Here is a 25737-nt window from a genome sequence, read left to right as displayed (position 1 = left end):
GCCATTGTATGAAAGGGAAAAGAAAAGAAAGCATACATACATACACACACTCATGTGTGTATGCATGCATATATGGATACATGTATATAACATACATATATGTATAGGTGTCACATATACATAGGTGTATATATGACACACATACACATGTGCATACGACACACATATATTTATGTATACAATATACACATACACATGTGTACATAATATACATGATACATATGTGTATATGTGATTTAAATTCATACATGTATATGTAATATAAACATACATGCATGTATGTTTATATATAACACAGATATATATGTATATTCCTTTACAGTTTACAAATAACTAACCTCGAAACAGCTTTATGAGAACACAAGTATTATCTCCATTTTACAAACTGAGGTTTAGAGCAAGTAAGTGACAGGGCCAGAAGTTCAAGGCTGTTAGGTGACAGTGCTAGGATTTGAGCCCAGGTCTTCTAATACAAATGTCCATTACAACTCTTATCTCAGATGAACAGAACAATTCTTTTTCCCATTCTCCTCCTCCTCATTCACCTCCTCTTCTTTTTGTCCTTCTTTCCCTCTTCCTCCTCATTCTTCTCTTCCTCCTCCTTTTCCATAATAAGTGCTTGGGAACCATTTGCTATATTGTCCAATGTTGGTAACTTGTAAAACACTTGGGGAGAACACTTTTTAACTATAAAAAGAATGGATTAAACTAGATAGATTCTGTATTGTCAAGGACCTGTGAATCATAGAACCAAAGAATTTCAGAGTTGAAAGAATCCTTAATAGTCTTCTCCTCCCATCTGTACCCTAAAGGACTACCTGCAACAGCATACCTAACAAATAGTCATTCAGCTTTTGTTTGCCGACTTCTGGTGATATGAATACCATTCCTTCCAAGGCAGCCCATTCAGTATTTGGATAGCTCTAATTTTTAGAAAGGCTTTTTCCTTCTAACACAATGACTAACTTAGTCTCATTGCAACCTCTATTCCTTTCTTTTGGTTTTTCCCTTTGGAGGCAAAATAAAGCAATTCTAAACCTTTTTCCAAATGATGCCCTTTGAGTATTTGAAGAATCTTAACCTTCCTGTATCAAATCAAAGAGAATTAAGGGTATGAATTTGTTTACTTTTATTTTTTGCTTATTTTTCTTTTCTAGGTGTATCCTATCGTTGACTTCCCCAAGCAGGAGATCTCTTTAGCATCCCAGAGAGGCATTGCTGAGCACACTACTGCTTTGGCTGGGAGGTCTCGAGTTCTCCAGCAGGTCAGCAGAAAGGCAGTGGGTGGTGGACAATAGGGAGACATAAATTCTGAGCTGTGAGACCAGATGGGGCTTTCACGTTTTGATGCTCTGTAGGAGAATCTAAGTTAAGAGGTAACATGATGCACTGCAGTTGTATCAAATTCACATAGAATCAGGGACCACTAAATGGTACATCAGGATGCCTATAGTACAAATTAACTTAGAAAATCATAAATCAACATTATATATGTTTTATTGTGTTTTAAAATTTTTGGTTATTTCCCCAATACATTTTAAATACAATGTATTTCCCTAATATTTTTTAATCTGATTTGGGCCACATGAGAATGTTGTGGACCTAATGTGGCCCATAGATTATATGTTTGACACCTCTGATGTAATGGAAGGAGTATAGGACTAGAATTTGGAAGATTTGGGCTGGATGACCCCTAAGGTTCCTTTTAGTTCGATGATCCATGATAGGCTTATGCCTCATTTCATACAGAAGGCAGCTGAGACTCACGGAGGTTAAGTGACTTGTCCAAGGTCAGGCAGTGGCAAAGTCAAGACAAAATCCCTGATCTCTTGTCTTTTGTTATTAGACTCTTTCTACTGTCCCGTATTCTGATTTCATTTACCCAGTATAGCTAATTAACTGAATTATGTTTAACAACACCTATAACAACAATACAACAAGTGGTAGAGAGGTGAAAGAGCCAATAAAAAGTGAGAAGACCTGAGTTTAGGCCCTACTTACTATTTGGCATATACTGGGAAAGCTCCTTAAATTCCTGGTGCTCCAAGCAACATTCTAAGGCAGTAATTCGTTGTTGTTGTTCGTCCTTCATTCTTGAGGAAGACCAATGATATTGAAAGGATGATGTCATGACTTGTGAGTGAATGGGATTTTAGTGAGTCAGAGTCGCACAATGTCATCAACTTCACCCTGTCCTCCAGAGTCATCAGAATCCAGGGGCAAGACCAAAGTCAAGACGGGTGGCAATGGCACCAGATGCAGTGGATGACCTTGGCCTTTCTAAATTAAGGTCTTTCCCAGGCCTCAGTTTGTCTGAGGCAATGCCTATTCAGTGACTCACAGAAAGACTGGCAACCTAAATTGGAGGTGAAATTTTCCCACTGGGAGCACCCTTTACCAATGAAATCACCAATGAAATTTGGTCTGAACAAAAAAAAAGTCATTAAGGACTTGTCATTTGTCTTGAATTACACTAAGGAAGTAATTTGACCAACAAGTGAATCAACCAAATTGACTTCAAATTGAATTTTTTTATTGAGTCCAGTTTTCCTGAGATGAAGCCTTTTGATTCTATGGATAAGGTTAAAGTAACTTGCAGCAGAGCTCACAATTAATGGAGGAAACAACTAGGTTCAAACAAGCAATATAGAGATAAGTTGGAATTGGTCTACAGAGGGAAAGCACGAGCATTAACAGGGATTGGGAGAAGTTTCTTACGGCAGGTGGGGTTTTATCTAGGACTTGATGGAAGCCAGGGATATCAGAAGGCAGACTTGGAAAGAAAGAGAATTCCAGGCATGAAGGACAACTAGCAAAAATACCCTGAGTCAGGAGATGGGGTGTTGTGTGCCAGAAACAGCAAGGAAGTCAGTATCACTGGATCTCAGAGTATATGTATATATGTATGTATGTATGTATGTATGTATGTATGTGTGACAAAGTATAAGAAGCCTGGAAAGGTAGGAAGGGGCCAGGTTATGAAGGACTTTGAAAGCCAAGGAGAAGAACTGATATTTGATCTTAGAGGTAATAGTCACTGGAATTTTTATTGAATGGGGGAAGGGGTTTGACATGATCTGACTTGGGCTTTAGGAAGATTAATTTGACAGCTGAGTGAAGGATGGGCTGGAGTAGGGAGAGACTCGAGGAGACCAAACATCAGGCTATTAAAATTATCAAATGGTCCAGGCATGAGGTGATGTGGTCCTGGATCAGGGTGGTAACAACCCCTTCCTTCCTTTGAGAAGAGCAAGGGGATATATATCAGAGATGCTCGAAAGGTAGAATTGACAGGATTTGGCAACTGAATGGATATGGGAGTGAAGGAGAATGAAAATCTGAGAAAGACACTTAGGCTGTAAGCCTAGGTGACTGAGAGGATGGTGATACTCTTGGACAGAAATAGGGATGTTAAGAAGAAGGGATTCTTGGAGTTGGGTGTGATGAGGGCAAGAATTCCTGGCATGAATGACAGCCAGTGAAAAGACAGAAACAGGAGATAGAGCAATAGGTGTGACAAGAGGCAAGAAAGTCCATTGTGGTTTTCCTCATATATGGACTTCTCCTTGCCCTCATTTCTTGAGTTCTTTACCCAGAGTTTTGATTACAACAACCTTAAGCCATATGGAGATTGGTTGGAGGGACTGGGATGCATATCCAGGAGAAGAGGAGTCTCAGGAGGGACTATAATAGTTGACTTTAAGTATCTGAAAGGTTGTCTGATGGAAGAGAGATTAAATTTGTTCTGCTTGGCTCCACAGGGCAGGACTCAGATCAACAAAGGGAATTTAATCAATTCAAGTCAACAAATTAACAAGCATTTACTAAGTGGTTGCTATGTTCCAGGCACTATGCTAAGCACTGAAAATACAAGAGAACCAGAAGGAAACACAGTCCCTGTCCTCAAGGAGCTTACATTCTGATGGGGGAATTGTCCAGTAGTTTCGATCTTGTCTGACTCTGTGACCCCATGTGAGGTTTTGTTGGCAAAGAGAGTGGTTTGCTATTTCCTTGTCTAGCTTATTTTGAGGCAAACTGAAGTGAACAGGGTTAAGTAATTACCCATGTTCACACAGCTAGTAAGTGTCTGCAGGTAGCCTTGAACTCAGAAAGATGAGTCTTCCTGACTCCAAGCCCAGCACTCTATGCGCTGTGCTACTTAGCTGCCCAATGAGGGAATACAGCCCATAAAAGGAAGCTAAAAAGTAGGGGACGGGACTAGTGGGGAGTATGGTGAAGAAAGACTAAGGAATTAGGAGTGGATTATGGAGAAGAATGAATGAAGAAGAATACATGGTTGGCCTGGGCACTTTCCTTAAAACGGGGTCATTTGTCTACCAATCAAAGGAAAGGGCCTCAAGGACTTTAGTGTGAAAAGGCCAGGGTCAAAATGAACTTCCAAGGTGAGGAGGCTGCAGGTACAGAGTGGACTCCCAAGGTAAGAAAGTATCTGGGACATTATGTGTGTGTGGGATCCTAATGATTAGAGATATCCTCCAAAAGAATAGATTGCCTTGGGAGATAGTGTGTTTCCCATGATTGGAGGTCTTCAAACAAAGCCTGGATGACCACTTCTCTGGTATATTGTAGAGGGGAATGACTTTCATTTATGGGTTGGACTTAGGGCTATGTTGATAAATGTTTAACAATCAGCTTTTTTGGGGTATATATACATGATGCACGTTAAAGTTTAACCTGTATTACTAACATTCCCTCCATCACTTTTTAAGTCTAGGCAATCAACAAAACAACAAAACAAGCTTCAATTTGTAGTGTTTGCAGATTTCTGAGGTGTAAATGGTCACAATGAAAATTTAACAATCAATTCTGGAGACCTAGTGCCAATTGGCAATAGCACGGGGCCATGTTTGGACTAGATGGTTGCTGAAATTCCTTCCAACTCTGAGTATGTATGAGTCAGAATGCAAGGCTCTTTCCACTCCACCATACTATCCTTCCTTTCTCTTCTTTGTGACTCCTAGCAGGATGACTGACATCCCTCAACTAGGGTGAAGGGCAAGAAGGAACACGACCTTATATGCCTGCTTTTTCAGTCTGGCTGAATTAGCTGCATTTCTTCTGCAATGCACTAGATGGCAGTGGATCCCTAGAAACCTCTGTAAAAGCTCTTTCACCTTCCACCACTTTACCAGCCGTGGGGGAAACCACGCAGTGACCTAATTGTTTCAGGTGGGGGAGCATACCCAGGATCTGGGAATGAACAATTAGTAGACATATCCAAGCAACAAATGGATCGAAGGGAACTCTATTTTTTTTTGTTCAAGTGATAAGGATAATTATAGGGTATCATAGGAATTACACAGTTGAGGGAAATGTATGAGGTCATTTGATCCAGACTCCTCATTTTACAAATCTGGAAACTGAGGCCTAGAAAAAGCATGACTCATCCCAAGCCACACAGCTAGTGAGTGGCAGATGTGGGGTTGGAACTCAGGTCTTTTTGGTTCTTTCTCCTGACACCCCAAAGGGCAAGGAGAACTCTTTGAGAAGTTAAATTGTCAGTTTGCTTTTGTAAAGAAGACTTGGTTTGGACTCAGCTTTCAACAGCATTTCCTGCTTGAAATTTCGGAGAAGGATTTACATTTGACTGGTTCTTGATTACAATTGTATCTGGTACAGTGGAAAGAAAACTGATGTTGGAGTTAGCAGACCTGGGTTCAGATACTGTCTCTACCACTTATTACCTGTGTAATTATCTGTATGTAAGTCACTTAATTTCTTTAGCCCTTAGTTTTCTCATCTGTAAAAGAGAGAGTTGGAATAGATTATCCTTAATTTCCCTTGCTTTTCTAAATGATTCAGAGGATTAGGAGAGGAAAAGATCCTTGTGACTTTCACAAGACAAACTATCCCTGAAGTCCTTTGCATCTAAAGAGAAAGGAAACCTGAGATCTGGGGATTCTAATGGTCTGCAAAAGGGAATACGCTCTGACTATATAAGCATCATCAATGACCAAGAGGTTTCTGTTCTATCTACAGAAGCATCATGGTGATACAAGAAAATAGCTTAGAATGAGAGATTAGAAGCCCTGGGTTCTAATTTCAGTCTAGCTCACACTTAGCTGTGTGACCTTGAGCAAGTGAGTTGGCCCTTCTGGTCCTTAATTTCTTCATCTCTGAAATAAGAAGAGTTAACTCTATGATCTCTAAGGTTGAAAGATTAGATTTAGACATCTGGCCCCCAGAACTAGGGCAGAGGGAAGAGTAATGCTCGAGGGGACAAGAGCAGCAAATTGAGACCCAAGGACCGGAAAAACTTCCGAAGGATTAAAGTTACTGCCACCATGAAATGGGCTGCTTTGGGATGCCTGTCTCCCCAAGTACTTAAGTGAAGCCTGGATGCCTGCTCCCTATCTTGTGCCAAGGAACTGACTCTTTTTCAAGTGCAGGTTGGACTTGTTGGTCACCGAGTACAGTTGTGGAAGTGGGGAATTCCATGGTTCTTTTCCTTCTAGCGTTCACATTGGAACTGATGGTTATAAGGAGTTAGAGATGCTTTGGGAGCAAAGTGTTAGAGGTGGTTACTGGGACTACTGTCCCTCAAGAAGATTGGGCAAATTCTTCTTTAAAGCAAGCTTGGGTGCTAGGTGCAGGTGTGTGTGTGTGTGTGTGTGTGTGTGTGTGTATGAGTGTGTGTTAGAATCATAGAAAGTTAGAGCAGTAAGGAGCCTTAGAGATCACTGAGTTCACCTCTCATTTGATGGATGAAGAAATGGTCACAGAGGAGGGGAAATGGCTGGTCCAAGGTCCTATAGATAGTTTGTGATAGAGCCCAGGATAGTACAGATACTCATCTAGGGTTTTTTTTTCTACTATATCACCTTGTCTTACTTATCTATTATCAACTGATTGAAAATCCTAGAATCAAAAGGGAGGGGGGAGGAAGAAGCATTTATTAAGCACTTATGACATACCAGGCTCTGTGCTACACTATTTTTTTTTTACAAACATCATCCCAACAACCCTGGGAGGTAGGTGCTATTATTATTCCCATTTTACAAGTGAGGAAACTGAGGCAGACAGCAGTTAAGTGACTTTCCTGGGGTCAAATAGCTAGTCAAGTATCTGAAGTCAAGTTTGAATTCAGATCTTCCTGACTCCAGGACCAGTGCTCTATCCACTACACCATTTAGCTGCCCTTTATGGGCAAAAGAGAACACACATATATGGGTTTCTATAAATATAAGACACTATTTGGAAAAGAGACCATTGCTCAAAATTGTTCCATAAGATTGGCTTTTTTTAAAATACGAAGACCAGAAGTCATGCCAATATGTGAAAAGGGGTGAAAAGGAAAAGAACGGTCAGTAATCACTGGAGGGGATATGTGAAAAGGGGTGAAAAGGAAAAGAACGGTCAGTAATCACTGGAGGGGGGCAGCCACCATTCAGATCTATCTGTGGGGAGGAGGACTGTCTTTGTACAGAGAAATTGCACTATTTGTCTCTTCAAGGATGACAAAGGGAGACGAAGCAGGTGCCTGGTGAATTACTGGACAGCCACTTGGATGGCTTCTGAGGTAATAGGCAATCTGCCACCTCTCCTGGGGCTTAAGCCAAGCTCAGAGGAGTGGGTTTATCACAATGATCTCCCTTTGTGTTCAAAAGAAAACAACTTTGGTGTTTTAGAAAGCAGGGCTTACAAAATCCTTGTCCCTACAACTGTGGCCCTCTGAATGCTTTGAAAAAGACCTTTCTTCTCTTGTCTCTGAGCTTTCACCTTAGCTGTGCACTGAAGGTTTAAAGGCATGAGGAGAAGCTCTGGGCAACTTTGAGCCCAAATTTTCAGACCATGCCCCTTTTAACCACTATTATGGGCAAAATAAACTGGTCTCTAGGGGAGAGGGTCTCCTTCCTTGTAACAGGCTGTGTGCCAAAAAGCTGGGAGAGGCCATTGAGGTCATCTAGTCCAAACCTGTCATTTTACAGAGAAGGAAGTTGAGGCTCTGGGAGGAAAAGGTACTCATGCCAGGTCACACAGCTGATGAGGTGAGGAGGAGTGGAAGGACTGGATCTCCAGTCTCTTAGGTTTTTTCCTCTCCTGCCAACCACAAAAGGAGGGCAAGGGCATTTGGCATCAGGAAATCTGGGTTTTTGCTGACTACTGGTTTTATAAGTCACAGAGGCAATTCTTCCTCAGATATGGATCATAGCCCTAAAGCTAGAAATAAGTGCAACAGCTGTCTAGTCTAATCTTTTTACTTTAAAGTTGAGGAAACCGAGGCCCAGGTTGGTAAGGTCCCACCAAAAGGAAGCATCAGAGATGGGATCTGAGCCCAGGTCTTCTGATGCCAGTCAGGTTTCCTTTTGTGGTTGCAGGCTGCCTCCTTTTTATCATGGATCAGATTATATCTGATTAGATGTATACACACACTTATATGTATAGATATATATGCACATATAAAATGTGCATATGCCCACACACACACACATATACACATACATAATTATTTGTTTCCTTTTCACCCTTTTGGATATATATACATACATCTATACATCTGTGTATAAGTGAACACATATGCATGCACATATAAATATATACATGTATGTATGTTTACACAGGTATATAATTATTATCCTGAGTTTTAGATAGTATTTTGCATCTTTGTAACTTTTCGTTTTACTGGGTAATTTCCTCATACCGAGTCTATAAAGTTATTATCCTTCTATTATAGATAGGGAAGATATTGTTATCTCTACCTTACAAACATGCAACTTTTGTTTCAGAGGGGTTGTGGGATTTTTCTAGGATCACCTAGCCAGTAAATAGCAACTCTTGGCTTCAGTTCAGATGCTTTTTTCACTCTCCCAGTATACCTTTCCAATTCTTCACTTCTAGCTTCTGACTAGACATTTCCACCTAGCTATGCTGAAATCATCTCAAACTCAATATGCATGAAACCAAACCTGTGCTCTGAAATTCCTAGAATCATAATCTTATTATCATCTTTGATCATGTCTTCTACCTTGACTACCATGTCTAATCAGGGGTCAAGACTGATCTGTCTCATCTTCCTTCATAGCAGTGTTGACATCAGCATTCTCTCATCTTCATTCCTACCCCCACCCTTCCTTTTCAGGGTAGACCATGTGGCTTCTGTGCTCTTTCCACCTCTCCAATTATATGATACTGAGTTCTTGGCCTTATCCTTACATGCTGTGTCACCTTGGAGAAGTCCCATTACCTTTCTAAGCCTTGGTTTCCTCATTTAAAATGAAGCTACCCCACAGGGTGATCACGGGGAACATTTCTTTCTATACTCATAAGTGTTATATAAATGTGAGTTACTATTATTATTCCTTCTGTCTTCCCACTTACTAATAAATATTTGGGTGGTATTTCTACCAGTGGAGACAGAAAAAAAGTTATTCCTGTTTCCTGGCTGGGCTGAGAGAACCCAAATATCTGCTTGGCTCATGAACATCCAGAGTATTGCTAGGTCTTGATCCCCATGGAAACCAAACAGAGAATGATGGTGTGGAGCCAAGTATATTAGCCCTTAATAGTCTGGAGCCTTGACTCTGACTCTAGTTTGCTTTCCATTGCTTTTTCTTCTTTCTTCCAGTAGATTAGGAAGAATTTAACTCAGTAGTATGACATCAATATTTTAGCAAGCGGGTACTTTTTTCAAAATGGAAAAGATCTGGTGAGAGTGGGTATTGTATGCAATGGTAGTGTTTTCTGTAATTGATTTTTGATTTTTAATATGTAAGCAAGAAATTGAGTCAATCTTTGTTTCCATTGAGAAAGCCTCAGAGGATATTGATATCCCTTGATGGATTAGCAGGACTATGAATGGGAAGGAATCATTAGAGTTATCTCTTGATAATCTTTCAGATTTCAGACTCCCAATTTTTCAGGGATTGCATGGAAAATAGCTATGATTATAATAGTAATAATAACAATAATAGCTAACACTTTACATAGCATCTACTATGTGCCAGGCACTTTACAGCTTATTTGTGGATATTTACTGTAGGGAAAGACTATCACAAAATGACAGAAACTTAGATTTTTCTAGTTGGAAGGCACCTCAATGGCCACCTGGTCCAATCCAAACTGGAAGGAATTCTTCAATTAGCTCCATCCCTATCTTCCTAATCAAAAAATGGTTGACTAGCTTGCATCTGAATACTTCTAACAAAGGGGACCCTCTCCCTTCCCAAGGCAGTTCATTCTGCTTTTAGACAACTCTAATTGTTAAGCTATTTTTCTTGACATTAAGCATTAAATGTGCCTCTTCCCATTTTTTGCCTTTTGCTGCGGGTTATGACCTTTGGCCTCAAATAGAATATGTTTAATCTTTCAAGTGGCTTTCATATGGCGTGGACCCAAGGTACTTCACCATCCTAATTGCTCTTCTCTGGATATGCTACAGCTTATTAATGTCATCCTCAAGCTGGGATATTCAGATGTGAGCCCGACACTAGAGATGTGTTGTGACCACGGTGGCCTGCAGAGGAACCATCACCTCCTTTTCCCTGAAAGCTCTGCCTCTCTTTATGTGGCTCAAGATTACTTGAGCCTTTCTGACTGCCATTTCACCCTACTGACTCATATTTGACCTTGAAATCCACTAAAACTCTCAGATTTATTGTACAGAAACTTTTATCCAACTACATGTCCCCAACCTGGTGCCTACAAAGTTGATTTTTAAAAGCCTAGTATAAGTCTTTATAGTTTTCCCTAATGAGTTTCATCTCATTAGATTGAGCCCCATATTAGCTGGTAGAAATTTTTGGGGGTGCATTTCAGATTGTGGCATCTAGTGTGTTAGCTATTCCTCTAAACTTCCTGTTATTTCCAACTTTGATGAGCATGACATTTTTTCCTTTATCCAAGTCATTGATTAAAATATTAAACAGCATAAGGCTAAGCACAGATCCCAGAGACACTCTGCTGGAGATGACATGCCAAGTTGACAGTTAATGACAACTTAATGAAAGCTCTTTGAGCCCAGGCATTCAACCCATTCCAAATCCATTTAATTATATGATTGTCTAGTTCACATTTCTTCATTTTCTTCACAATAGTAGTATGAGATACTTTATCAAATGCTTTGCTAAAATCTGCCTAAACCATCTCCCTAGCATCCCCTGATGTACAAGTTTAATAACCTTGTCAAAAAAGAAAATAAAGGGAGTCTCACATGACTTGTTCTTGATGAAACCATAATGGATCTTTGTAATTACTGCTTCTGTTTCTAGATGTTCACCAACCATCTCTTTAATTATATGTTCTAGAATTTTTCATGGGAATTTAAATTAACTTCACTAGCCTATTGTTTGCACACTCTTTTCTCTATTCCTTAAAAACATACAAACAGACTGGGACATTTGCCTTTCCCTTGATCTTCTATGTGAGAATCTAGGCAAATGTATTCCTCCCAGCCTCTATTTGAAACTTCATGCCTGGTCAAGAATTCATTGCTCCTGGATCTTCAACCTGGATCAAAAATCTAATTCCTATTTTTTGATAACATTGTGATGTAATGAAAAGAACACTGATTTGGAGTCAGGAAAGCTGGGTTTAAATATGACTTTTCCATGCACTTATTAGCTACTTGACCAGGGGTAAGTCACTTAAACTTTCTAAGCCTTAGTTTCTTTACCTGTAAAATGCAGATATAATAACACTTACAGGACCCGCCTCACAAAGCTGTTGTCGGAAAAGTACCTTGTAAACCCGAAAGCACTAACAATACAAATGAATTCTTGTTATTGTCATTATTAATTATTATTATTTCCATATCTTCTTTTCTTTTTTGAAGTCCTGAACTTTAAACTATAGCAATGGAAAAAAAAACATCTTTGCATTTTTCACTTCATACTGAAGACTAGAGATAGTGGAGAGAGTACTAGAGATTGAATTGTGAGAGCTGCTTTCAATTTACTGCCTATGTGTCTTTGAGGAAGTCACTTAATGTCTCCAGGGTTCACTTTCTTCATCTAAAAGTGATATCCTCCTTCCCCACCCCATTCCTGAATGCATTTGGAATTCAACACCATGCCCCCTGCTGGTCTCCAATTCCTCCTTTCAACTCCCTTTTGGGTGTTGTCTTCCACCATTAAAATGGAAGTTCCTTGGAGGCAGGAGCTGTGTTTCTACTTCTATTTGTATTCCTTAACATAGTCCCTGGAACGTATTGTAGGCATGTTGGGGGGGGGTACCTTCAGCGCTTTCATTCTTTTGTTGTGGTCTAGCAATACCTAATCAATGAATCAACATGTATTTATTAAGCACCTATGTGACCGGCACTGTTTTAGGTGCTGGAAATACAAAGACAAAAATAAATAATCCCTACTCTTAATGGATTTGCATTCTATAAATATACAGAACCAAAACATGCACAATAAATACAAAATAAACTTAAGGGACTTAAATACAATGTAGTGAGGGGTCACTATTTGTTGGGGAATTAGGAAAGGGATCATGTGCTTCATGAGCTCTATCTTGAAGGAAGTGAGGTAGTCTATAAGGTGAAAGTGGTGAGGAAGTGTATTCTGGGTAAGGAGAATGGCCAATGCAATGGCAAGAAAAGAGGAGATGGGCTGTTGTGGGTGAGGAACAGAGAAACAGCAGCCCAGTTTGATGCAAGAAGGGGAGTAGTGTGTGATGGGGCTGGGAAGATAGGTTGGAGCCAAATCATGAAAGATTTCCAAAGCTAATTGGAGGGATTTTATCTTAGATGCAATTGGGAGCCACTGAAGTTTATACAGTTGAGGACTGACTTGTTTAATTTGTGCTTAAAGAAAATACCTTTGTCAGTTGTGTGGAGGATATATTGGAGTGGGGAAGGACTTGAGGCAGAGACCATACCTACTTATGGCTTTTTTTGTGTTGTGTTTCCTCAGCGTCAGACCATTGAGCTGATCCCACTCACAGAAGTCCATTATTGGTACCAAGGGAAGACTTACCTCTATTACATCTATGGCCTGGAGAACAAGGTGTATGCACTGGACTACCCAGAGAGATATTGTTGTAGCTGCACTATCATATGACCACTGGTCAGGGCTCTAACTAAAGAAGGAAAATAAGGGATTGAGATATACTATCAAGGAAGAAGAGACAAAGTTTAGGGTCCATGTGCTCTGGTTCACTTTTTTGAAAAATGGAACACGTGGAAGCCCTTGTATAGTTTATTACAAATGGTTCCTGCAATTGGATATTTTGGGAGCATCAACTTAAACATCACTGATTATTCCAGGAATAAATATTTGCACTTAATAAGGACAAAGCCCTCTGCTAGTAGATTCAGTTCCTCAACACATAGTAGGTGCTTAATAAATGCTAGTTGATTGAATTACTGACTCAACAACCATGTATTGAATACCCACTTATGGCAGCAACATGACAGCATAACGCTGTCCTCTCACATTTCTTTATATTTACTTTGTATATACTTTATATATAAAGGCAGCTAAGATGTAATGGATAGAGAGGTGGCTTCAGAATCACAAAGACCTGAGTTCAAGTCTTGGCTCTTTCACATACTGGTTGTATGACTGGGCAAGTCACAAACTCTCAGTGCCTCAGTGCTCATAAACTATAAATTTCAGAGTAGGCGCTGATCTCCAGTGGTGGAGGCAATGTCCTTATCATGAATTTCCTACATAGGTGAAATCACAATCCCTTCTTTTTTTAGTATTTATGTGATTTGTGTTCAGGTTGTTTTCCTTCACTGTATGGAAGCCCCTTGAAGTCACGTAGTGTTTCCTTTTGGTCTTTATATCTGTAGCCCTTCACACAGTCAGAGGTTTAAAAATAGGCTTGTTGAATGAATGGATTAACAAGTTAATTGATTAATTAGTTTAGGCCTGGCCTTGGAGTTAAGAAGACCAAGGGTTTAAGTCTTGCCTCTGATCTTTAGTAGCTCTCTGACTGTGAGCAACACCTTAACTTCCTAGGACCCCTGGCAGCTCACTAAGACATAGTAATTCTAAATTTGCATTGCTAGATGTAGTTTCCATATCAAGAGCTCTTCCGACAAGAGTAGAATCCCAGTTCCAGAAAAAAAAAGCAAACAAAATATAGAGGTAATGTTGTACAGTGGTTAGAACATTAGACTTGGAGCCAGGGAAACATGGGTTCAAGTCTTTTCCCTGATGCTTACGACCTGTGTGACCCTAGGCAAATAACTTCTTCCATTAGCCTTAGTTTCCTTGAAAGTAATAATAATGATAATGATAATAACTAATAAGTATATAGTGCTTACTATGTGCCAGGCACTGTGCTAAACAGTTTATAATTGTAACCTTATTTCATCTGTAAAATGGAAATAATGACATCTTTAATACTCACCTGCCTTGTTTGATATGATGTTCAAAAGACATTATATGTAAATCACTTGTATAAAAGCCAGTCATTATCATCTCGAACAGAGAAGGCTCTAGGCAGTAGTGGGAGAGGTGAGCCTTGATAAGCCCTGGCCCTTGCCTTCTTAGGCTTTGTGAGGTAGTGTGTTGGTAAAACTTCAGAGGAAAGGCTTAGTGCCTATCCTGCAGTCTAATGACTGCATCAGCTTTAGACTGGGGACTGCTGGGAGGCCTCAATGAGAGAATGTGTGTGAAATGATTTGACTTGGGTTAAGTCCAAACCCATGCAATAAGAGCCTCTGTTGTTCTACAGGCTTCTCCAAGTCTTATCTCATCCTTCACTATATTTGGAAATGATTTGGGTGGCGGGGGAATGGTTCCAGAGAAAGGTCTCTGGAAACACTTTACAAAGTCCTCTCAAGATCCTTTACCTCCTGGCTGCCGCTCTCTGGTCATTAATGGTGCTTGGTGGATGTCTGCGGATATTGGCATGAGGGACCTTCCAAGTTGTGAAAGTCACAGATTTAGAGCTGGAAAGGCTCTTAGGAAGTTACCTAGGCCAAGCCCTATCATTCTATAGATGAAGAAACTGAGGCCCAGAACGGCCAAGGCCACTCTAGAAGTGAGTGCAGATGTAGAATTTAAACCCAAGGCCTCTTACTTAAAATCCAACACTGTGACTGTAGCACCAGCCTGAGGACATGTTTTTAGGGGGATTTCAACAACTGAGTCATGAAACATGCTATTATTTTGATTTTTTTTTAAGAAAAAAGATCTTTAGGTTTGTAAAATCTAAACCATTCTAGGAAGCTTGGCTTGTGAATTTATCAACACTCTCTGACCTTCACATTTATGGGATATATATATATATATATACATATATATGTATTATACATATGTGTACACATATACACATTACACTCACATATATGCATTGCTGTTTAACTCACCTGACTCTGCTGGTAGAATTACAAGGAGAAACGCAATAATTGGATTGTGCCTTATGTGGAGGGGAGGGCAGAAGAGCTCACAGGAAAAGTCCAACTGGGATCCTGCTCTGCGTGCCAAAGTAGAGTAAGCAGGGTCAAATATTTTGAAACCACATGGCATAACGTGAAGCATCCTGGACCAGAAATTAGACAATGTGAGTTCCAGTCCTAGTTCTGCCACTCAGGGGCTAGGAGATCTTAGGTTTACACTTTCTGGGCTGGAGTGGCCCCATCTATAAAATGGGAATATTGAGTCTCTGCTTCTGTCCACCTCTTAGAGCTGATGTGAGGAGTAGATGACATAATGATTGTGAAGATGATTTGTCAGGGGTAAAGTCCTAGGGGAGAGGAAGGAATAGAAGGGAAGGAATCACAGGAGCTGATGAGTGGCTATTGGTAGGAAACAATGCTTAGTCTTTTTTTTTTTTTTTTGTAATTGGGGTTAAGTGACTTGCCCAGGGTCACACAGCTAGTAAGTGTCAAGTGTTTGGTCTGAGGCTGGATTTGAACTCAGGTCCTCCTGACTTCAGGGCTGGTGCTCTTTCCACTGTACCACTTCGCTGCCCCCTGCGATGCTTAGTCTTAAGAGTAGAAGAGAGGTTATGATAAACAGAGCCTAATCCAGGAATCTTTGTGCTGATGGCAAGCACCACAAATTATTCTCTGGGGTAACAGGTTCAAAAGGAAGGGCTGGGGTGGATCTGTGGAGAAGACTGGGACACTACCTTGTGAGGAAGGACATAGAGGTTCCTGGGACACTATAACAAGACCACCGAAGATCCTGCCAATACTAGAGCTTAGAGGGGTGAGGGAAGCAAGGTTCATCCATGCACACTGCAATGTTGTCAATGCCCTCTAAATTCAGCTTCCTGGGATGAAGCCCAGGCTTCACACCCCAGTTATGCTTCTGGCAATTGTTGATCTTTCACCTAATCAGCCTTGGCCTTTTCTACTCCTGTAGTTAGTGGGACCTGAAAATTCAGGAAATGAAGAGGAAGGTATGGAGCTATGTTGAGACAGAATGGATATTGGTCCCTCTGAGGTCCAGATTGCTGTCAAACCCTGGGCCTTGGATTGAAAGGCTGATTATGGGAAAGGAAAAGGAAACTAACGTCATTGCTTGCCACCTGCCTGCTTCTCAGGCTCACTCTCTACTCTCAGCATTCTTCAAATGGACCTATTCAAGAGAGAAGTGATGGTAAGAGGTAATATGTCAGGTTTATCCTATGTGGGGAGTAATGTCAAACTGTGCCAATGAGGGTGACCATGATAATGATAATTGCATTTATATAATCAACAAGAGCCTATTAAGTGCTTAGTATATGACAGACCTATTCTAGACTCAGATGAAAAAAGACAAAAATAAACAGTCCCCTAACACAAGGAGCGCTGCGTTCTAACCTATAATACTTTAAAGTTTACTTGAACAACTGATATTTATATGGCGCCTTAAAGTTTACAAAAATGCTGCATATGCAAAATCTCATTTGAGCTCCCTAACAACCTGGTGAGAATGATACCGTAGGTATCATCATCATTTTGTAGATGAGAAAATAGAGGTGTAGAAAGATTTAGTAAGTGGTGGTTGATCGGGGGATAGCTGAATAAATTATGGTACATGAATCTAATGGAATCCATATCATCAGAAGGGACAAAGATGAAGAAATCAGAGAAATATGGAGAAACTGCTGGAGAGAGAAGCAAGCAGAATCAAAAGGACTATATATCCAGTAACTAGAGTGATATACATGGGAAGGATAAAAAGAAATGAAACTGAACGCTGTATAATTACAATGGCCAAGCTTGTTCCTGAGAAGACGTGAGAGATGGACTTTACTTCCTTTAATGCAGAGTGGGGAGATAATGAGTAAGGCACACTACATCACTAGTTGTACACTCTCAATAAGTTACTTGGATTGGCTAAATTAACTTTTTTCTCCTTTTAAATAATAGCATATATAGTGCTTTTAAGATTTGCAAAGTGCTTTACAAATATTTCATTTCATCTTTCCAGCAACCATAGGTGCTGTTATTGCCTGCATCTTAGAGATGAGGCAACTGAGGTAGGTAGATTAAGTGCCTAGGGTCACACAGCTAGTAAGAGTCTGAAGTAAGATTTGAACTCAGAACTTCCTGACTACAGGTCACTGACTTCATACGCTTTGATACCTAATTGCTCTTTTCTGTTGGATCCAGGATATGACTTGTGGGGCATGAGAAGAGGGAGGGATATAATGGGAAATGAACATGATGGAAAAACAAACGCTATCTATAAAAAATTTAATACATTAAAGTTTTTGCAGGCAGCTAGGTGGTGCAGTGGATAGACCACCGGCCCTGGAGTCAGGAGGATCTGAGTTCAAATCTGGCCTCAGACACATGATACTTACTAGCTGTAAGTGCCCTAGGAAAGTCACTTAATTCCTGATTGCCTCACACACACACACACACACACACACACACACACACACACCCCCACACACCCACACACCCAAGATTATTTGCCCCCAAATCCTGGAATACTATATCCTCAGTCTCCTTGATCTTGACTTCTCACCTTCACTCTCCACCAAGTAAGCATTAACACAACAATGAAACCCTCACTAGGTGCTAGGAAAGTGACAGCTCTGTGTTGTTCTAATTGGTTTTGTTTTCTGCCATTAAAATGTAAGAGGCAACACCCTCTATGACCATAACCCAACCCAGGCTGCCACTGAGACTGTTTATGAACAAAAATAAACTTCATTCCTCTTGCCTTTTAATGACTGTTGGGCCCTTCTACTCTGTTATTATCAACTTTTACTGCTTTCTTTAGAGATAGCAAATGACTAAACATAAAGTCTTTAAGGCTCACTATCATCATAGGGTTTATTTAGCTATGCCTAACTGTGCCAAAAGCCTGTTGAAGTCAATAGAAGGGGGACAAAAAACTTCATGATGGCAAACAGTCCATTTCCTCCTCCCCTCAATGGCCATTGTCCTGTCCTATTAGCCAGAGCCCACTGATGTCTTGAAGACAAGAAGAACAACTTTAAAGGGATTTTTCTACCTTGCCCTTCTAAGGCTCCCAAAATCTATGGAGAGGAAAAACACACACACATGATCATTTATTGATTGCTTTCCTGAAGACTGGTACCTATTCTGTGGTAGGTAAGGGAGATACAAGAATAAACAAGAGAGAAACGCTGTTCTCCAAGTTTTTACAATTTAGGAGGGACAATGAACACATATATAAACAGAAGTGGTCTTGGAGTCAGCAGGTCTGGGCTTAAGTTTCATCTCAGGCACTTACCAGCTATGTGACTCTGCCCCATGTGAACCAATAAGCATTTATGAAGGGCTGACTGTGTGCCAGGCACTGGGCATCCTGGGCGGACAAAGACAAATCAGAAAAGGAACCAAAATAGTTTTGTGCCACTGAGACGCTTAAATATTATTGGATGTGGGAATAAAACAACATAAAAATAGAAGAGGGTAGTCATAGTCAATAAACATTTATTAAGTGCTAGACACTGTGCTATTCGCTGGGGATACAAATACAAAAAAAAAAAGAAAGACAATCCCTATGCTCAAGGATCTTACTATCTGATGGGGGAAGACAACACAAGTAAGGATGCTGAAAAGGGGGAGGGAGAGGTACCTGAGGTAGTTAGGTGGCACAGTGGATAAAGTGAAAGCCTGAAGTCAGGAAGACTCCTCTTCCTGAGTTCAAATCTGGCCTTAGATACTCACTAGCTGTGTGACTCTGGGTAAGTCACTTAACCCCATTTGCCTCAGTTTCCTCATCTGTGAGATGAGCTGGAGAAGGAAATAGCAAACTACTCCACTATCTTTGCCAAGAAAATCCCAAATGGGGTCACAAAGTCAGACATGATTGAAATGACCGAACAACAAAAGATGTTCCCAGACGAGGGGCATGGTGGAGATGTTAGAAATATCACAAAGTAGTGCAGCCAAGTGAGAAATGTGGAGATGTTCTGACCTGAGTTACCTCCTTAAGTGGAGGGTTTGGAGCTCATGACTCCATTCTTCAATCAGAGAGGCAGAGGAGAGTGATGATGTGGATTACCAAGGCTCATGGGATCTTGCAAGATGATGAGATTTTCTAATCATGGGCATCCTGGGGTTCATTTGAGGAAGGAGAGAGTGCTAATGACTAGGGGGGATTCAGCTAGGTTTTCCACAGGGGGCAGCCCATCTGCTGAATGAAGCTTATGATTCCAAATGGTGGCGATGAGAAGGAGGTGCATTCTAGATATGAGGCACAAACTGTACAAAGGTCCAGCAGCAGACGATGGAGAATTGAATTCAGTGGACAGCATTGCCTATGCCTCTGGCATGGAGTATGTCTGAAGGGGAATGGGTGGGAAATGGGCCCGGAAAGGCTGATGGAGACAGATTGGGAAGAGCTTTAAAAGCCAAGCTGAAGAGTTTGTATTTTATCTTAGAGACAAAAGAGATTCGTTGAAGGCTCTGAAGGAAGAAAGTGACAAAGATAGCTAGAGGAAAATCACTTTGACACTTCTTATCATGAGCCAACTGCTTGAATTCTGAGTAGTCTTAGTTTTTTCACCTATAAAATGGGAATTTAATACTTGTCCTATTTATCTCAGTGTCATGAGGAAAATGCTTTGCAAAGTGTTACTATAGAAATATGTTAATATTATATAATTATCGACTATAAGTGCACTGGAGGGGTACAAAAAAGACATTATCAAAGTTCATAAAAGGAAAGGACCCTTCCAGCTAAGAGAATCGGGGAAGCACCAAACAGAATGTCTTTTTTAAAAAATTATTTTATTTTTAATTTATGGAATAAAACAAGTATTTCCATAACCTAGTAAAAGATCCAATATGTTAAAGATTTTTGATTTTATTAACATGGAACCCTGTTCTACTGATACAGATGGCAAATTTTCTGTAATTTTGGAGATCCTCTTAGGGAGTTGCTTAATGCCCAGAAAGTTTAAGTGACTTGCCCATAGTCACACATATTAGAATAAATTTTCAAAGGAGGAGTTTGAACTATGTCTTCTTGACCTAAGTCAAACCCTCTATTTACGACACCACCATGACATCTCGACAGGATGGCACCTGCCAACTGACCAGTTGGTTCTCTGATAGCATCTAGATTGCTCTGAGAGTGGTATCTGTAACACAGGACAGGTGTCCCTCTGCATAGTAAGAATGAATCATTGATAATGGTTTGTTCCTTGAGGAAAGTCACCTTGTGTCCCCCTAGTATGCCCCACATTGTTCTTTTCACTGTATCTCCACGTTTTCCATGATTCACTCTAGAAAAGTGAATGCCTTTGGGGTGAAGACAAAAGGACTGAAATGGGGGGGGGAAGGAAGTTTTCTGATTTTCCTTCTCTTTTCCTTTAGTGAAGGCATTGAATGCTTTGGTGAAAATGCTAGTGTGACCTGAGAGGACATGTTCCATTACTAGTGATTGTCACTTGAGTTGAGTTGGTTAGTTTATTGGTTGAGAAGATGAGACAGTGAGTAAATTTGGTGTTAAAGGATTGGGAAAGTAATTTTTCTAGGAGAAGTTTAAAAATCATGGAGGACTGTTTTTTGGGTAGGAGGTGCTGATATCTTAGGTACAGTATCTAGGGCTGTTGAGGTGCTTGACAGAGGGGAATGGAAAGCTAACATCAAGACAAACTCATCATTTTATGGAGACTCAGCTTGTCTTTCTGCTTTGACCATAAACATGGCCACCAGAGGGTAGCAGATACCAATACACTTCTTTGTTTCTTAAAAAACGAAGCCCATCAGATATGGCTAGGTTTACAGGCTTGGAAGAAAAATTTCCACTTCACAGATAGAAAAACAGAACAGTGGAACTAAAAAGGACCATAGAGAAGATCTATTCAAAACCCTTTCATGCTAATTTTATCATGTGTCTTAATGTCTTCCTCTATAGTCACTATAAGCACGGATCTGGGACAGGTCTGCACAACCTGAGGCCCACCAAAGGATTTCTTGCGGCCTGAGAAAAACGTAGAGGAAAACATCTTTTACAATTTTTTCCGGCCACGGGAAATCCTTTGGCATGCCCTTGAGCCATAAGCAGCCCGCAGGCTACAGGTTGTCCAGGCCTGGTCTAGGACTTGAGAGATTCTAGGTTAGATCTGGGAGAAATCAATTCATAGGCAAATGAAAACTAGACAAAACTGGACCAAAAAGCTGACAATGCACAATGACATAGTATTCTAATAGACTCTTGGTGTTCTTGTCGTTGGGTGGGTGGCTTCAGCTACAGTGAAGTGGCAAGGGAACTGAATTTGTTATTAGTTCCTCAGCTCTCCTTCTTACCACCTTTCTTGGCTTCAGTTTCTTCCTCTGTAAAATTAGTATAAGAGACCAGCATTCCATAGAAATCTTGTGTTTGGAAAGACAAGTACCTTATCTTTCTGAACTCTGTCTCCTACAATGACTTGGGGGAAAGAATACATTCATTAGGAGAAGGTGCTGAAAAATGACTTCTCAGGGGACAAAACACGAGATGCATACGTATGTCACTATGGGTAAGGAGTATGGAAGAGAGGAAAAATAAAAGGATGTGGAGTTATTGTGGCTTTTGAGATTGAGATTTTTTTTTTGTCCCTTCCTGCTGAGTTTGGCAATTGGGTATGGATGTTATTGTACTACAGTAGCATTGGGAGGTGCCATTGATCCTGCTGGTATCTAATTTTCAGACTTGAAGTGACCAGCAAGACTTGTGGTAGATTGCACCTCTGAGTCAGATTAGAATTCTTCTGTTAACTATGTTCCTAGTCAGTAGCCCGGCTTCTCAGTCCTAAAGACATTCTGTTCCTGTGGTGATGAGCAAGTTACTACTCCTTTCATTTCCAGTTCCTCTAAGGTGAACGCAGGGCCAAGACCTGACTTTCTGAAGCTGGAGTAAGGAGGAGAATACTCATAATATTCCCTAGTGCATTGGAGTAAGACTTACTGGCTTTGATGGAATATGAGTGGTAAGAGTGCTCCCTAATATATTTCCTTGATATTATTATATATTTCCCCCAATATAATCAAGCTATTTGCTTAACTGTGGCTTGAGGGAATGAAAAAAATATTGGATCTTCAAGGAATAAGAGGGACCAGTAGGTGGGGACTAGAAGTAATGAGAAACAAACAGTAGGCAGGTACAGTACCCTAAGACAAAGATACTGGGATGAGGTTCTGGGTCATAGGCAAATTAAATCAGTTCTTAATAAAAGGATTGCGCAAGACCTCTTTTACATGAGGCAGTGGGATCAGATGACTTCTGAAATCCCTTTCAGCTGTATGGCCCTACTGTCTTGGTATAAGAGGGAACTGGTCAATGAGAGCCTAGTCCTTAAAGCATGTGTGACACAGTATTCCCTGCCTGGTATCAACCCACTTGAAGTGTTGATAGCCTGCTTCCAGCAATATGTGATGGAGGGCATCTCCTTTTTCTGAATCAGAGCATGCAGAGTATATATGTAAGGGTGATGTCAGTGGAGACAATTACCCCACTTAAAGTGACATATGTCATTAGCCAGGTGAGAACACATAGATCGCTAACAAGATATATGCAAGACCTGAAAACCTGCATTAGATCAATGAATAAATAATTCATTATCAATTTTCCTCTCTCAGTTTTGCTTCTGACTCTCTGATCTTTGCTCCCATGCTTCAGCTGCCTTTTCTCCCTGGAATATTCTCCTACCATGTGGCTCCCTTCTTCCATTGGTGAGTTCCTTCCAGGGGTCTCTATTTTAGGAATGGGCCCAGGCTGGTCATGCTTTATTCTCTTCCTGGTTGTACTTCTGATTCCTTCTAGATTTTACTACCTTCCCCTTTCTCCCCACCATGGGGATATTCTCCTCCTTCCCTCTTTTCATATCCCTTTTATGTGCTGTCTTTCTTTATTAGAATGTATGCTACCTGAGGGCAGGCACTATCTGTTTGTATTTGTATCTCCAGAGCTTAGCACAGTGCCTGGCACAAAGTTAGCCCTTAACAAATGCTTGTTAACTGTCTGCCTCTCATTCATATGTTTACACTAAAATTTTTAAAGTCTCTAATCAATTTAGATGCCTTTTAAAGTCTTTGAATGGAGTGACATTGCAATGAAAGTGTGTTCAGAATTGGTTAAGGAAATGATTATGTCTTGTGGATCATTTATAAAATCCAGAGTATTTCAGAACCAAGAAGAATAAAGCCTCTAGGACAGGGGTGGGGAATCTGTGGTCTTGAGGCCACACTTCATAAAACAAATCAAGTTTGAATTCAGTCAAAGAGCCACACTTGAGGACCTAGAGGGCCACATGTGACCTTGAGGCCACAGGTTCCTCATCCCTGCTCTAGGAGCTTAATGATGAACATCTTTAGCTAAGCCCCTGCAAAGGAATCACCTAGGGAGGGAGAAGAGCATCTCAACTTCAGCCTCAGTTTCAGTTTTCTCTTCCTCATGGACAAAGAAGGACCTTGTGAAGAAACTGAGGATGAAGCTGAAGATTAATGCTGAGGCATTAAGGGGCTGTTTTTCTGTTGTTATGTCATGAGCTCCCATCAGTATGCCTTCTCTTGGATTATTTGTTGATATCAGTTAATCAGACTTCATTAGTTTTTGGAAATGGATATTTACTACAGTAATATAATTGGCACAAAGCAGCCCCATCTCACCCAACTCAATGATATACTCTTCCATAAGTGTAAATGTAGAGTCCAGATGAAAACGGGATAACGTTCATAGCAGGTGTGACAAAGAGTGTACCTCATAGCTCTTAGAGATACTGTTGCTAGAGTTCCCACTCTGATCTCCTTGGATATGGTATAGAGGTTGTTTTTTTTAAAATTTTGTTTTGTTTTGTTTTGTTGGGTTCCTTGTAGAACATTGAAATTTCTCTTCCCCACCATATCTAATCTGTCCTCAGCTCTTGATGCAGCCACTGCAGATAACCACCGCTGCCACTGCTATGAGAGTGATAAAGGAATCCAAATCATGCAACCTTTTGCCTTGACCAGCTTTTTTCTGTCAGTTGTTTCTGATAGTAGACACTTTATATTTTCCTCTATTTTATCAATGTTTAGATTTTGTTCTAATTTTTTTGTTGCCTCATGGAGTCATTGGCTTCATTTGGTTATAAAACTGTATTGTAATTTTCAGAAAGTACATCCTTGGGTTAAGTTTTCTACCTTCTGTTCTAGGGTATTTAATCTCTTTCAATTCATTCTTTGTGAGTGCTTTTTTTCAATTGTAATTCCATTTCTCATCTCTTGATCACTTTCTTCCAGGTACTCCTGCAGGCTTGGTAGCCAAGCCATTTTTCTTTCTCGAAGCTTTACTTAACAGTGTGATAGAGTTACTTTCTTTCTTATAGATTCATCTCTTGGGCATCTCAACCCAAAATATTTCTTCATAGCATTTGGTGGTTTTTTCCTATCTCTAACATAAGTTCCCAATTTGAGTATTTATGCTAAGTCCAAGCTCCACCTCCTACTAGACTCTTAAGTGGGGTGGTCAGGACCCACTTGGTCCTGATCTTGATTTCTTGAGCTCCTGACACTAGCTTCCACCTCCTCTGATGTGTTTTTATTCAGAGAGTGGGTAGACTTCAGTGTTCCTAATCAGTTCTTTGTGCCAATTGTCCCCAGTCCAGGCCCTACTGAAGGCATCCATTCTCCCTCCCACCCCACCACCCCTTTCCCTTTCAAGGTTCTCCTTCAGGTTCTGCCAAAAAAGCCTGAGGTCATACAGGCTTCATTTTTGGCAGAACACCTCTGCTGTCATTTAGAGCTTCTGTCTCTTTTGCAGATATGGAGTGAAAGGAGGGATTTACCAATTTCATCTTTGGACTCTTTGAACATTGTTTGATCTGGTCCTTTTTAAAAAGATAATTTCTGGCTTATTTGTGGAGGAACCATTTGTACTACCATCTTAACTAGGAGTACAGTGTTTATTTTGTGCAACAGCCAAGAAAAACAAAATCACACTATGTTTTCTTTCTAGTTTATCTCCAAAATGGTTTTCATCCTCTCAAACTGAAAAAGATCATTAGAATTTAAGGAGACAGGCTGGGGAAGCAATAGGACTGCACTCAGAGCTGGTGGGTGGATGACTGAAATGAATGGTTGGGATAAGGAGGATAATACTTGAATTTGTGGTCTCCATGGTTAAGCCCCAGGTTCAGAGCCATTAGAAAAGCATTTTTCCCCTCAAAATGTTTCACTCTTAGTTTCAGAATCCATTTGCCTCTCCGAGGTCTCTAAACCCAGTCATTATCTAACCCCTTCAGCTCTAATTTCTTCATAGTCCACACTCCTTCATTCACACATCATTTTCTTTCCAAGTTTTCACTTAGGAAATTGATTCTTGCTGCTTGACTTTTATCACATAACCAATTGAGGTCATTTATCAGCCATACCATTACTGA

The 25737-nt window shown here is 40.4% G+C and overlaps 1 protein-coding gene across 1 annotated transcript in view; it reads left to right on the top strand.

Annotated features, from left to right (window-relative positions):
* The window catches only part of SSUH2 (ssu-2 homolog (C. elegans)), a 32201-nt gene extending 19012 nt beyond the window's left edge, over positions 1–13189 (top strand). The window contains exons 9-10 of the mRNA XM_027864102.1: positions 1158–1265; positions 12876–13189. Coding sequence (XP_027719903.1) covers positions 1158–1265; positions 12876–13022 — 255 coding nt within the window. The 3' untranslated portion in view covers positions 13023–13189. The remainder of the gene's footprint in view (positions 1–1157; positions 1266–12875) is intronic.
* The last annotated feature ends 12548 nt before the right edge of the window (positions 13190–25737 follow it).

The sequence above is a fragment of the Vombatus ursinus genome, unplaced genomic scaffold, assembly GCF_900497805.2.
Source record: "Vombatus ursinus unplaced genomic scaffold, bare-nosed wombat genome assembly UNPS02014773.1, whole genome shotgun sequence".
Lineage (NCBI taxonomy): Eukaryota > Metazoa > Chordata > Mammalia > Diprotodontia > Vombatidae > Vombatus > Vombatus ursinus.
The sequence above is the reverse complement of the archived record's forward strand: the minus strand, read 5'-3'. Positions and strand labels throughout refer to the sequence as shown.